General features: G+C 42.7%; 1 protein-coding gene across 3 annotated transcripts in view; it reads right to left on the bottom strand.

Moving 5' to 3' along the window:
* The window catches only part of LOC136349303 (glutamate receptor ionotropic, kainate 2), a 44,209-nt gene that overhangs the window by 8,661 nt on the left and 20,151 nt on the right, over nucleotides 1-15,397 (bottom strand). Inside the window, exons 2-8 of one of the 3 annotated variants that reach the window (XM_066300764.1) lie at nucleotides 15,215-15,370; nucleotides 11,223-11,426; nucleotides 7,923-8,126; nucleotides 7,769-7,873; nucleotides 6,089-6,346; nucleotides 5,709-5,982; nucleotides 5,515-5,654 (exon numbers count right to left, since the gene is read on the bottom strand). In XM_066300764.1, coding sequence (XP_066156861.1) covers nucleotides 5,515-5,654; nucleotides 5,709-5,982; nucleotides 6,089-6,346; nucleotides 7,769-7,873; nucleotides 7,923-8,126; nucleotides 11,223-11,426; nucleotides 15,215-15,370 — 1,341 coding nt within the window. The remainder of the gene's footprint in view (nucleotides 1-5,514; nucleotides 5,655-5,708; nucleotides 5,983-6,088; nucleotides 6,347-7,768; nucleotides 7,874-7,922; nucleotides 8,127-11,222; nucleotides 11,427-15,214; nucleotides 15,371-15,397) is intronic. The other 2 variants (XM_066300763.1, XM_066300765.1) reach the window with 2 other exon arrangements.

Raw genomic sequence — 15,397 nt, 5'->3', positions numbered from 1 at the left:
CCCATACTTAAAGACATTATTATAGGACAATTAGAGTGATGATCCCCTGGGCGTCTGGTGCCCAGATGTGCCCCAAGCGGGGATAAGAAACCCAGAAGCACAGGTGGCATTTAAGGGAATGGGAAAAAGGAAGAGGCTCATCCGGGCAGTCCCGAATACGACGAACTGAGATGGGACAGGCCTCGGTCCGCTTGCTCTTTTTTTCTTATGTTTTCTATCTTTAGTTTGTAAACGCACATTTACAGCTTTTATTCTTGAACTGTGATTTATTTAGTAGATATGACCACCATCCCATATCTAGTCTAGTATTGGAACTTGATGTCCTATTGAATACTGATACTACATGCGTAACAATAAAACAATAATAATTTTCATACAAAAATAAAAAAATATATTCATTTCGATCTGGACAAAAATATAGCAAATTTTCTGAAATAATTATGAAGAGTAATAAAGCTTTAACAAATTACAAAAGAACTGTTCAATAATTAACATTTTGCATAATTCCCTCGCTGCTGAATAACTTCTGCGCATCTTCGTGGCGTTGAATTTATTAAAAATTGTCGATGTAATTGTTGTCAATACTCCTCCAGGCTTCCTGATGTGTCCGAAATAAATCCCGTAAATTGGAATATGTAATTTTCCAAATTTCATTATCCACATATTCCCGCAAATTTTCTATGGGGTTGAGATCGGGAGATTGCGACGGCCAAGCGAGAACTTCCATCCCTTCCTCTCTAAACCGTTCCGAAACAAGCTTCGACTTATGTTTGGGGCCGTTATCTCGTTGGAAAATGCTCCTTAGTGGCATGGCTTCTTCAAGATATGGTCGCAAATGATTCCTGAGGATATCTCGGTACACGATCCATGCGACCTTCTATTTTGTGAAGCGGACCGAAACCAGAGAAACAGCCCCAAACCATAATCGAACCTCCTCCACGTTTTATGGTTGGTAAAACAAACTTTTTTTGCAACCTTAAGCCTTTGGGTCGTCTAAGGTATGGTGGGCCATCGCTTTTGGATAAGTTAACTTTGGACCCATCGCTGAAAACTACCAGTTTCCACAGTTCAGATGTCCGGTGTTGGTGATTCTGCGCAAACCGAAGTCGGGCTTCCACGTTCTTCTCAGACAGCAATGGTTTTTTCGCTGGTCGCCCACCAAATAATCCATTTTCCACTGATCTTCTTCTCATGGTCTTGAAACTGATGCGAGCTAGGCCCGTTTCCTCTGAATGTGATTTTATGTGAGCGGATGACAGAAATGGATTTTTCCGACACATTCGAATTATCCATTCATCAGTTCTTTTTGTATTTTCTTCGTGCGTCCTGAATTTTTTACAGCTGTTTCATTTCCTGTTTGTCTGAATTTGTAAGTAATTCGAGATGCAATTGACTTGTGCCCTTTATACCGCTCAATGATAATTTTCCCGATCTCTAATGAGATTGTCTTACCTCGACCCATAATGCAAATCGTCGATTTAATTTAGAATACAAAACGTCTTTAAACACACAAGTCTGTTAATCAAGTGAAATTTGAAAATTCCTAGAGCAGCTCTATCTTTGTCCGGCATGGAAAAAATATGTTTTGATAGTTCCTTATGGGAATTGTTGATATTTTATCTGGATGCACGTTAAACATCAACGATTGTGGAAGATAAATAACATAAAAACGTATGTTGGGTTTAGCCTAAGATGCATTTTATTTAAAATTTTTAAAAGTCGCTGTAATTATGACCACCACTGTATATCGGATATGCAATTGTTTGAACAAATATGGCGCCCCAGAGCCCCCTTTGGCAAGTATCTTCAAATAATTCAATTTAAAGACAAAACAGCTTTTATTGTCGAAACGTGATGGTTTAGGCATGGGGATATACCACATCATTTTAAAGGAAACTTAATTGTCTTTCAGCATGGCTAGTAACATACAGAGGGTGTCATTTGAAAAAACACACTTTAGACACTTTTACTGTCTACCCGCAAGACCATTAATTTCGAGCCACCCTGTACAAGACAGAACATTCTTATTTGCATGCAACAAATTGATGAACCTTTCACAGATCATGTTCCAAATTTTCTCCCTCCGTGAATTCAAATCATGTTATAACAGAGGTTTTGTTAAAGGCCTGACTTCGAACAAAAAATAAGAAAATTAAATAATATTCCGAAAACTGCTAGAGACAGGTATAGGAAGTTAAATGCAGAAGTTATTGGTATGAAATGCGGAACCCAAAAATGAAAAAATATACTGGGTGTTTCGCTTAAAATATCGGAGATGCTAGTACTTTCTAATAGAAGCGGCAACGCTGCACCGCTGAAAATATTTTACGTCGATAGGGCAAGTTCGTCTACTTACGCAAATTTTCAGACAGATGGCGATGTCAGTCTTCCAGAAACGTCTAGCCTACCATCGACCGTGAATCACCCGGTATACCAGAAACATTGTTGTAACCAAAGATTGGGCGCGATAAATGTTGTCAGTTAAGAGTAAGTTAGCAAAAAACCGAACACTTCCAAAAATGCCATAGTGTCCGGCCATTAATGCGAGTCACTGTATATTAATTATGAACATGACGTATTTAATTACGCAAAAAAAATTTTAATTAATATTTTTCCGGTAACGCCCCTGACTTATTTTTCGATTAAGTTCTCTCTGAAATAGGAAATGTAGTTTTTATTCCGACGGGGAATGTTTGCATAATGAAGCTGCTACCAAGAGTTCGCAACTTTTTTCCCATTTTACTAAATCTGGAAACATCGCATATTACTTCCTATCGCGTATCGTTGCCAAGACCGACCAGCTGTACCTTAACAAAGGGCAGGTTGAACATTTTTTCCATGTTTTCGAACCGAAAATCACTTCGTAGATGATTCACTCGAATGTTAGCACCGAGATGAACAAGATGGTCGTAATAGGCACTGTAGTGATAATGGGAATAATCAAGTTTTTTTCTCGTTCTAAAGACTAGCGAGGTGCGCCGCTAGTGCATACGTTGGTGAGCGAGTGGAGGTCGGGGACGTTTTGACTGTCCTTTTAGGAGTGGAAGAGGATCACGCTCACGTGATTCTGCCTCATGTTTCCGGTGGTCGGGGGTGAGTTCTGGTCGTTGTTGTGGTTTACGGTTCAGATTTGCCAGGACGATAAAAACGACGTAATTAGAATTTTAGCTGAAAGTCGAAGTTGTTTGTGGTGTTCGTTTCTCTGGAAAGTGCTTAGGACTATCGTTATACGTGGCCGAAAAGTGATGCCGGAATTGATGCTGTTTTGAAGATTTTTGAAATTGTTTTGGCGTTTTAAGGTTCAACCGTCCACGTCTCTGTTTCAATTGGACATTAAAACGAAATTCGCTTTAAAAAATTTTCTTAGCAATTAATATTTAATTTTTTTTCTGTTTCAGGTTTCCATTGTGCGCATCTTTGCTTCGAGTGAAAATTTATTCACAACTCTAACCGTTTTGAAGATTTTGTCACGAACTAATGTGGAATTTTTCTGTGTTTTAGATTTCCACTGCGTCCGCCTCTGCTTCGAGTAGAAATTTATTCACAACTCTAATCGTTTTGAAGATGTTTTTCACGAACTAACGTGGAATTTTCCTGTGTTTCAGGTTTCCATTGTGCGCATCATCTTTGCTTTGAGTGGAAATTTATTCACCACTCTAACCGTTTTGATGATTTTTTCACGTATTAATGTGGAATTTTTCTGTGTCTCAGGTACTCACTGGGTGCGACTTCGTTTCGAGTGGAAATTTATTCACAACTCTAACCGTTTTGAAGATTTCTTTCACAAACTTATGTGGAATTTTCCTGTGTTTCAGATTTCCATTGTGCGCATCTTTGATTTGAGTGGAAATTTATTTACAATTCTAACCGTTTTGATGATTTCTTCACGAACTAATATGAAATTTTTCTGTGTTTCAGGTTCCTACTGCGCCCGCCTCTGCTTCGAATAGAAATTTATTCACGACTCTAACCGTTTTGAAGATTTTTCCACGAACTAACGTGGAATTTTTCTGCGTTTCAAGTATCCACCCTTCATGTGGACATTCGTTACAGTCTCGATTTTGAAAATTTTCTTTCCAGAATTGATATTGCATTGCTTCTGCTCTTCTTTTTTTAATTTCTTGGGCCAATTGTAATGCCAGATCGGTCGAATGGGGACAACAATTTACTCTCCTTTCATAAGTCTTGAGTCGATTTATTGGAGAATCTTCCGTCGCAACTTCATGACGAAACGTTGTTTATGCCCAACGTGGCGCCACCGCTCTTTAGTGGAATCGTTCGTAGATTTTTTTGAAATGAATCATATCCCAGCAGATGCGTCGGAGGAGGCGACATTGAAACCGTGAATTGGCCAGGTAGATCGCCCGATTTAGTACCTCTAGACATTTTCCTATGAAAAGCTCCTAAATCAAAAATGTCCGCGACCTCCATCGTTACGGAATGTGAGTTACTGCAACGAATTTTCAACGTTGCAGATTAATTTAAAAGTACGCCCGACACGATGCCCAAAGTACAGATTAATTTTTGGAAGCGAAGTTATTTGTGTATTCAGGAAAACGGTCAGCTCTGTGAACCTTTATTCTAAGAATTAAAGTAAGTTGGTGGTTATTTAGAATTTAATTTTTTTTCATGTTTTTGCTACGACTTAACAGTAATGATGTATGGTAAGCTATCGTAAATAATTTCTTATGTAGAGAAACCATATGCCTGGCGAAAATTTCACAAGAGGCAAACATACTTCACACATAGAATCGGCTTGTGGCAGAGAAATCATTAAAGTCATTTATACAGGAACAACAAAAATACAAAATTTCATTAATGAACTGCATGCAATTTTCAATATTTCTGTACATCGAAAAACCATTTCTCTCAAGTCAAACGAATGCAGTACTTCATGCTTAATTCCAAAATTAGTGAAAACTGATAAAGGCGTCAAGCAATCATTTCGAAAAAATTACATTTGGAAAACTCTCTCTGCACCCTATAGGGCCGAAGCGAGCCCACATTGGATAAAAGTAAATTTGCCTAGCGCACCATATTTTTGGTTCAGGAATTTTTAGTCGAGCTTTTTACAGTCATTTCGAGGACGCTCTGTACACGTATTTCGTTGAAAATCAATAAAATTGTCCATGGGATACACGCGAATTCTCCTGTTTAATGGAACATCGAAGATTCGGCGATCTGCATCTATGTGCGATTAATTGCTTCACACACGCATCATGGAGTGAACAATGACTTGGGAGTTTAAACGGAATACTTCATGTCGAACAAAGTACACTGGGACCATTGGTCACGAAACGGACAGTGACCCGTCGTTGGTTCAACTGAAAAATGATGTTGCGGATATTTTTGAGCTATCCGCAAGCGATTCTAAAGACATTGGAAGGGATGCTCTCAACGTAATGCTGTGGAATGCCCATGTAGCTTACAGAACTAGCTTAAAGACTGACCGAGTTTGTCCTCGTCTACTGTTAAATTCTAGCCCCTCAAGCTTTCTCCTACTCTATTGAATACCTTGGGATTCAACTCGGACCCTTGCTGCATCAAACTCCCAATGGCAAACCAGAAACTATTCCCCAAAGTAAAACCATTTTCCAGCATTTCCAGCGTCGTGACCTCCTCATTGCAGCACTGCAGTCTCTCCTCATCCTCATCTAATCAAAACTCCCTTAAATCAAACCAGGGGCGAACTTACTGAGTATCCAGACCTAAATCGCAGTCGCTTAAACCAATGCCAGAGGAAGCTTCACTCCCGCAGGGAGCAACCATGGAGTGAGAGCATCCCTCCCCGTCCTCGTGCTCAACTCTTTTGAGAAGGCAATCGTCGCAGAGCTCCACCTCTTTCCATTCCTCAGGAGTGAAACGGGCGACAATCCAGATTGTCAGGGAGACCAAGGCGTAAGCCAAAGTGATGTAGATCCAGATTTCGAAAGCTAGGGGGTTGAGAAAGGCGAATAGAGGGGCTGGAGCACGTTTGACCACCTTCAAAAAGAGGTTAATATGTTAGAATGTTCTAGAATATTCTACACATTTGAATAAATCGTTGACATCAGCAGGAATTTATTCTCAGAGCGTCTCGAAGCCGAACCTTGGGGTTTAAGCCTGAACCCTGTCTCAAGAAGGTGCCAGTAATGAACCAGAAGCTGTTGGAGACCGAAAATTGGTTCTCTACCACGTCCGAGTCCTGATGACACGGATGGGGGTTGTTCCACTCATAGGGAGAGAACCTGGCCATGACAAAGAGGGTGAAGGACACCAGAAGGTAGGCTGCTAACACGTAAATCCAGATCTCCACGGCCAGGGGGTTCATGAAGCTGAAAAGCCTGGTAGGCTGGCTTGTAGGGATCTAAAAGAGGGTTTCCAGGCGTGAAGAGATGTAAAGCGCAATTGTAACCTATCCCTACCGGGCGACAGTTTGTTAGCGTAAACATCGATTTGCAATCAATCATAGGCCAAGGGTTGTTTAATAAGGGTAATAATCAACAATTTAAAACGAGCCATCCATGTTAAATGACCTATTGAATGTTTGTTGTTTGTGCTAATTGAGGCACTATTGATAGGTTAAATTAATATTTGAGCATGTCGGTAATAATTCGTAAACTTTGAAATTAGATGACATTCCAGAGCGACGCGGGTCGAGAGTTTTTGAATTTTAATTTCCCTCCAAGGTGATGTGGGAGATGAATTTTATAATAATTGTTTTAACCGACGTCCACGTTTTAATATGAAATTACAGCCGCCGCTGTTATAAATTGAAAATTTCGCTACTTTAAATTGTGCCACCCACCGAGGGCGATATTAATTATAAAACTCTGCCAAATATAAAGACCAAGGGTTATGAGACTGCTCAAAGCGTATTACGCAATTTATGACCGGTTTAGTTGAAAATTAAACGTTCTCGCTTTATGCGGATTAATTCGCGCCTGTTGTGAAATCGTTGAAATCGTTTTTGGGGGCCGAAACCGCCCCCCCAGAGAATCGATTAGTTTGTTTAAAATGGAGTTAAGTGCGCATCTAGCGATAGCTATTAGTTTGAGGTGGTCCAATGGTTCTGGGACGGTAAATCAATATCGAACTCGACGAAAATTTCAACTTTCCCCAAATGGAGGATAAAGACGTTAATATTGACGTTTGCGTTGGACCTTTTTGGAAAATACCAGCCGAGGATGAGTGTAAGCTCGATGGGCGTAGCGTTGCGATCGCGACTGAGTTAACGTGGCACGTATCAGATCCAGAAATTTCCAGGCTCCTGTCGGGCCAAAATTTTTACTCTCAGAGCGAAAACCACCGCATTGGCGCCCATTTCCGGCTGTTTTCGTTAGCAAAGCGAACGCGCCCATCTGATTGGCGTAATTTTCCCCATGCACCAAACGTTTGAACAAAAATCTCAATGTCATTAATTAATGCAATTCACCGGTTATGTTTGCATAATAAGCAAAACAATTTGAGTAATTTTCAGGAATATTAGGTCCATTATTTGATGCACAAACCAGCGTTAGTCGCAATAATTCATCAGCCTATTTAATATCAACATGTCCCTGATTATCCTCGAAAAGCTAGAATTACCGCCATTTAAAGCTAACTTAATTACTCTTGGATAGGAGCAAATATCGTCCTGGATCGTGGGCAAATTTATTGCAATAAACACGTGTCTGGCCGTTCTGTGCATTAGCCTTCATTTCCAGGGAAATGAGGTCGGCGGCGGAGGGCAAAAAACCAAGATTTATCGGATTCCCCGAAGGAAAAAAAAAACACTCTCCCCCGTTACCTTAAACAGAATGCCGATCCCCAAGTTCATAAATGGTTTGGTGAAGTCAATTACGCTCTCCCTGGCGTAATTTATGGTCATCGATGCAACGGCCAGGTCTGCCTTCTGGAAAGCATGAAGTTACCCCTACGGGAACTAAGAAATGGAAATTAACCTTTTCCATTAGCTGCTGGACTATCCCGTTCCATTGCTTAGTTTCCGGGTCGTAGACTCCGTACATGTGGTCGGGGACCAGCTTGATGGTGTACTGGAACCCCACCTGTCCGGCGATCCATTTCAGCAGGTCGATGCAGAAGCCCTCGTACCGGGCATTTCCCGTCAGGTTCTGGTCATCTTTGACCATCACATATGGACGCTCCTGCGAGAGAAAAATCCACGTTTCAGTCGAAATTTGACACGAAGGAAAGCGATTCAGAAGCGATTTCCTTCAGTCTTAAATTCAGTCAGCAGCAGGAAACTTTCATTTCCTGCAGGGCGCTTGAAAAATATTGTCCAGGATTCAGTTGTTTAGGGTTTTTGCGACGTCTGTGCAACGTCTTTATGTTCAGCATAAATTGACTTCCTCCGCGACAACTCCTGCTGCATTTTCTTGTGTTTACGATAGAGTTTGGCTTAATGCTTAAATTGATGCCATTCGAGCGGGGAAATTCATTTATTTATTGTCATAGCTGTGACACAATTATTAGAATTTTAATTGAAATTTATTGCCGAAACAGCGTTACTCTATATTCGCTTGTCAGGGTTGTTTACGATATTGAATACAGGAATTTTTATTTTTTAATTGGTTGTTTATTTGAACCTAGACGGGTCATAAAAATAGCCGAAATAGCACAATTTTCAATCATTTTTTAGAGCCCGGAAACCATTCGACCGACTACCTCGGTCAAAAAATATTTGAAGGGCTTTTCCAATCATTAGGGAGCGCTCATAGCGAAAGACTAAAATGTCGGTGTCATACAGCGAAGAGGAAAACGCCGTGGAAAATTGCTTGTTTTCAACCCACCGCAATAGGTGCTGGGGTAGTCCCCGAAGGTCCCGACCCAAAACTTAGAGGAAAAAAAATTGGGAGTTGTTTCATTATTTCTCAACTTTGAGATTGACACCTCTCCCAGCGATACGCTCTGTTTATTATTAGAATTTTTCAAAATGCCGTCTCGGACTCCACCGTTTTCCTTTCCAAGTTTGAAAACAGAAAAGTCCGAGAGGGCCAAATCTGACGAATGGAGGGGACTTTGAAGCAAGGTTTAATTTTTAAGTTTTGGCCGTCGGGACGGGGACTGGTGCGTTGTCTCGACGAAACAAGGCTGTTAAGACTTAGTGAACCAACTCTTGACGTCTTCATCGAGCAAGTTAAAACCCCAAGTTACGCCCCTGCACGTCTTACATTTGTCGCCTCCCAGATGTCGCGACCCGTTGGTTTTCCCAAAAAATAATTTATGGTTCAAATTCCTCGTCTTTTGTACTTTGGCTAAGAACTAAATTGCGGGGCACTCGAGTTGTAAATGCGCATCGGAGGTGACTCTTGGGTACCGGAATTCCCCACAATTACCTTTGGCGGCGGGGATGCCATCGCGTCCCATTCGGGACAACGGCAATAATAGGGTCACGGGATATTCTGCCCAGTGGCCGTCAGGCCTGGCGGAATGGGTATTCCTCGGGTGAAATGCGCTCCGACTAAGAGTACGCCTATGTCTGCTGACCATCAGCATCCAGCACTTGAGGGCTGAGAGAAGCTGGGCATTATCATTATCTTCTGTCCTATCACGATTGTCACTCATCAGTTGAAGGCGGATCGCTACATCGCCAATTCACGATCATAACTCTTCGTCGGATCGCGATCATTCAATTCTAAATTTCTGCAACTAAGTCTTAGTCGTAGTTATGTGTTACAAGTCAGTTAATAAACCGTGTTAATGTTTAAAGAGTTGTCCTAACTCCAAGACTTTCGGGAGATCCCACGTGTTTACCTTGATAAGCAGGTATCTAGTCCGTGTTGGACTCTCGTAACGGGAAGTGCAACGTGGGTACCTTGAACCGACAGGTACTACAAGTAGTGCTCGCGTGTAAGCGCTCTCGTGCAATAATTCGCGGGTGGTACCTCCAACCTCCAAGGAGGGAACCCCTGCATATCGCTCAACAAAGGCTTTCCCAATTTCTTCGCTCAAACGCTGCAATTAACTTCTCTAATATTCTCCGTTTACTCTTTTTCCCTCTAGGAAAGTAGTCGACGAAAACTATCCCACGTTCATCTCAAAAAATTGATCCCCTTTCCGCAGATGGGACAGTTGTCGCCTTCTCTGGGGCCGACTCTCCTCTTGAGTGCGCTATTTTTACCGCTCTTTCGTCTTAAGTGCGAAACGATGGGCCGATGCGTCATCCACGGTTAAACTCGGCCTCATTGCCACGAAACTTCGCCCTACACCCCATCGCAACATCCTCATGGCGCGGCTGGACCGTCCCGACTGTTTTCGTGAGCAGTTTATTTGCCCCGCAAGTTTGATTGAAAAATCGCAAATCGGCCGATGTGTGTGTTTTTTTTTTTTTTTTTTTTTTTTATTAGCGAATTGGAAATCGCTCATTTTTGGCCAAACGACGCGCTTCGGCGCGCCCTTCAGTATCACATTTGAGATTGATGAGTACGTTTACCCCCGGGCGGCAAGCTCGAGCGTCTGGTGACTATCGAGAAGTTTCAGCCTACGTGCGATATGACCCCAGTTCGATATATCTTCCAGATTGGACACGTCAGCACTACGTGAGTGATTTAATTTTACAAAATTTAACGTTTAAAAAACCGGGCAAGCAAATCCGAAACACGAAAGGAAAAACATGCACTCAATCGCAGAAATCCTCCTTAATCAAGAAACTAACGGCCCCGCAAAGTTCTATAGCTATATTGGAAACTGAATTTACGGACATCTGAGTAATTCACCGTCCCGAAGTTTGCTTACTTACTTTCGTCGCTCTCGAGGATTTTATTAGTTTTTGAAGTAACTCGGTCCAAATATGACTGGGAAATTTGGGCTATCGCTCCCAGGAAACTTCCGACTGCAAACATTAGCTTTGCCATTCTTAGTTCAAAGATAAACGAAGCTCGCAACTTTTTAATTCCATTTAACCGCCGTTTTACTCAATTAATTCGGAAGTTTCCAGGGTAATTGGGTGGGTAAATAAACAAAAATTCACGCTTCCAAAGTTGCTAACTGAATTTCCATATTCGCAACTCAAAGTTTTTTCTGACAGAGCAAAATATCACTAAATAATTCCTCGACGAATTTGCATAGTTGGGCAGAAATCCCGGCCAGTCAAAGGAAAGTTTGCTTTAAAGGGAACTTGCGATAGTCCCTGTTGCGTCTCCGATTGGCAATGAAATATGAACTCTTTTACCTACTGAAACTTCCGAATCCAACTTTGCTTTGACTTTTGTATTCGCTATCGATCTCGCCTAGATACTCGCCTCTCTGGTCATAACGATGAGAGTTATGTTGGGGGCGTGTTGGTCGTAGAAGGCATTGGGGTCGGTGATGTTGATACCCTCGGCGGGGGTCCAAGTGCCCACCTTGCGCACCTCCTCCTTCTTCAGCTTCAGCAGGTCCACCTTGAAGTTGGATCGTTTGCCCTTCTGAAACTCCAGGTTGCCGGTCAAGCCGTGGAGGTTCGACTGAAACGCAAATGGATCACTTAAAACTGGACCGAAAGCACCTGTTCCTCTATTGCCGCACCCTGTGAATTTATGAAATTACCGGTACGCTAGTGGAGGTTTTCGATGGCCGATTTCCGATAGATTTCAGCCTCAATACTTGGTGTCCCAAAAATATACCCGCAAACTTTAAGTGGGGGCGGACGTACGCGCGCAAATGAGCCGTTCGACCAGATGGTTTTGCTCATTTCGAATATCGTAACCATTTTTTTCTTCGTCTTAGACGTCGCGTTGTCGACAAATAAACGATTTCGTAGAGTGATTGTTCACAATATTGACCGTTCGCTTCGGTCAAAAATTGCTTCGTAGGTTCATCGCCCGGCGGCCCCTATGGAAAATTCCACAGCTTCTAGATGTGCGATGTGTGAGGTGACTCAGCTGGTCGTTATTCTTACGAAGAGACCTTCCCCCCTAAAAGCCGCCCAGCCGTTTCGCCGACCAGAGATTTGCAATAATCTTCAAACGAAAAATCCAATGTGTCGAGATCAGGCGGGCGCGCGGGACTGGCTTCAGGAGTTCCCCTCCCAGTCCACCGGTGCACATCTGCGAATTCCTAGAATGAGAATTTAACGTCCATTTTCGTTACAAATTTCGACACGATAATCAACAAAACAAGTATCACCACCCCAGCTGGACGATCACAAAGTACGAATGATACCCGCTGCGGGCCTAAAATCGGCACGTTTGGACTATCTAACCGTGATAAAGAAATGTCGGCGTTTCCCAACAACGAACGTCTCTGAAAGCCGAAATGTTCAACGGGAGAAAGCGGTGCCCAACTAAATCAAGAATTGATTTAGTTCGGGTTAGTTCAGGTTAGAGTGGATTTAGTTATCTGACATGAATTAAAGTGCCTCATTCGCTCCTCGGCCCCAACGGCCTCTTCGGACGTACATTCGTCGGAGAAAACAGTTCGCATTGATGTCCCCCGCCGCTCCTTGAAATTTTTTCGAATATTTTCGGAACGCCCTGTATAGTCACCTGACGGCGACGCCGGCAATTAAGGACGTAAAGGCGAACGTCAGTTCTGCTTGTACCGGCAGCGTCGTCCGTTAAAGCGGAATTGAAAAGTCTCTTGTTTCGTTTCGAAGGGGGTTTGAGTGATAGGGATTTTATACCCCATGAAAGACACTGTCTAAATCCAATTCCGCCACTCTCAATCCAATCCGCACGCCCACTTACCCAGTACCGTTGGCCGAAATGTATCCGGGTGATAAATTAAATGGCTGCGGCCATAAAACACTCTCCAAAGCTGGCGCACCGCCGTGAAGGACCCGATTTCCATGCAAAAATCCCCAGGAGTTCGTTTTGCCGTGGAGGCGTCGCTTCCAGAACGATTTGTCAAGTTCACAGCCAACGAAATAATAAATCCGGCAAGTTTCCCCCGGAAAATGCATTCGGAATGCGTTTTCCGGTCTGACACGTTGACGAAAACGTCAGAGTGAGTTGTGTCGATATTGGAAGCGGAATGAACAAGGAGAAGAAGGGAGCTGAAGACTTCGCAACACCGAGAAAACTATTAATTTTTTTCGCTCTGCGCGGTACTGGTTATTCGAGCTTAATATTCTGGTGTAAACCTAGGCATCGCATGCAATTTCTTTGCCGTTGGCTATCGCCCGGGTGGCACAGAAATATCAGTTTTGATCCAATTTCATGCAGGTGCGCAAACTTGGGGCAGACACCAAATGCTCGAGCATGCTACTTCGGAGCAATCCTAGAGCCTCCTCGAGTTCAAATTAATTCTTTTTTAGCTGAGCGGCTCCTCCAACGAGCACCCCGCGCCCTTCAGTTGGGAAGCTACGAAATTTGAAAATAATGCCCGGTTTTTCGCCTCCCGAGTGTTAATCCAATACTCGAGCCTTCGCCCTCAAGACGGCTCGTCACTTTTGAATTGTGGCCCGGAGCGTGGTGCTCCGGTGTAAACCTATTGAAAATCCCCAAATTTTCTGCGATTTAGGCGCGGGCTTTCTCTCACCAGAAACGATCCCCCTACATTCATTAGTCTTGAAGTTGGGAAATTTTTAAGGCACTCTTACGCGAGTTTCGCGATCGGGTTGCCGCGTCTGGTGCCGCGATGTAAACCTAGCTGCAACCATAAAATCTTCTGCGATTCAAGTGATTCCCCCATGAAGCTTCCTCTAACTGAAAACGGTCACTGCACAGTTCTTAGTTTGGAATTTTAAAGCGTGATCGATTCTCAAGCGGGTTTTAGCTTCTGAGCTGCGTGCCGATGTTCGGGTCTGATTCTCCGGCGTAAACCTACGCGTAACTCTAAAATATTCTGTAGGGGAAGTACTGATCGCGGAGCTTATGTTAACGATGAACTATTCATGTACGTTCGTCAATTTGTAAACTGCAGAATTTTAAATTGTGTTTAATTCTCGAATGGGCTGACAGCTCTAGAGTTGTGACCGAATGCTCGGACCAGGTATTACGGCGTAAGCCTGCATTTAATCCTCAAATTTTCTTCTGTTAGAGTACTTACTGCAAAGCTCGTTTTGACAAGAGAGAATCCCTCTACATGCTTCGGGCTGGAAGTTGCACAATTTTAAATAATGCTGAACTCTCAGAACAGTTACCAGCTTTTGAGCTGTGACTGGACACTCGAGTCTGGTAATCCGGTGTAAACACACATATAATCCCCAAATTTTCCGCCGCTGCAGTGCTTGCCATAAAGCTTCTTTTATCCAGAAACGATCCCTCCACATTCGTCTGTTCAGAAGTTGCAGAATTCCAAATTGTCCGAGTCGGATGTATTTACATAGAAGAGTGATAAATGAGTTTCTGAAGTGTTCGGACTCTCTTTTTAAAAATTAAGATAAACACTATCCCTTTCGGGGTACACATATTCCCAAGTGCATACTCAGTATTACAGGGCAAACAATGGAGTCCAATATAAATTCCTGTCTTATCCAAACATCTGAAGCCAGGGCAAGTGAAACTGTCCGAAGGGCAATATTGGTTTTTATATCCCAAGCTCTGCCTTAAAAGGGTGCTGGGACTTTTTAAGTATTGAAAAAGCAAAATCGTGATCAAACTGAATTTTTCCCACCTGAAAAGTACGTACACAAAAAGAGAATTGTTTTTCCACGTTTTCGCACGTTCTTGTCCACAGAATCAGTTCAGTTCGATTACGTTTTTTCCCTCCACATCCACTTAATGAACGTAAGTGAAACAGGATCAGAAACTCGGTTAAGTAACCAAAAAGAGAGATATGCAAATGTAAGATCCCCCATTTAGGACCCGCTATTTCATAATTTAAAGATATGCGGTGCAAGGGCCGCCGCCCGGACCAATCGAAGGGCCCATTAAAGGGAAGAAAGCGGCCGGAAAGGGAAATGGACGTTAATTGCTTAGTGTGTAAGGATTCGCTATGCTTCGTCGCTGCATTAAGGAGAAATTTAATAAAGGCTTGTCTAGAAGAAAAATAGAGAATTGTTTTTCGATAAGGGATTTCGCCTGATGGAACATTTTTTTTACGTTTACGACCGTGTTTCTGGCCTCAAGAGCGTTGCAGGGCTACAAAAAGTAATCGCCCCTGTTGGGCTTGTACATCCGAGAGGAGTTAAAAGGTTACGATTATTTTTATTTCTCCCTTGCAACTAGAGAAATTTAATTTTGTTAATGTGGACTTTGTTGGTCTGCTCAAATAAACAAAACAATAATAATTAATTCAATCCAACTTCCCCCGAGTCGCAGAGCTAAATCGAATTAATGCCGAAAGACAGGAGAAAACAAGGGAAACTTACCACCGAATCCAAGTAGTTGTAAAGGGACATCCCGTCATCCCAGGGTTTTTCGATGTCGCAGGATAAATTCGTCGGTTTAATAGAACGTCCCGAATCCATCGCTGCTAATCCCTTGGCGAACACGTAAACCGAGTCGTACATAAGGGCCGGCTCCGCCTACGGGGGGAAAAAATTTCTCAGCCC

This window comes from Euwallacea fornicatus, chromosome 37 (genome assembly GCF_040115645.1).
Source record: "Euwallacea fornicatus isolate EFF26 chromosome 37, ASM4011564v1, whole genome shotgun sequence".
NCBI classification, from domain to species: Eukaryota; Metazoa; Arthropoda; class Insecta; order Coleoptera; family Curculionidae; genus Euwallacea; species Euwallacea fornicatus.
This window is presented reverse-complemented; position numbering and strand designations above follow the sequence as displayed.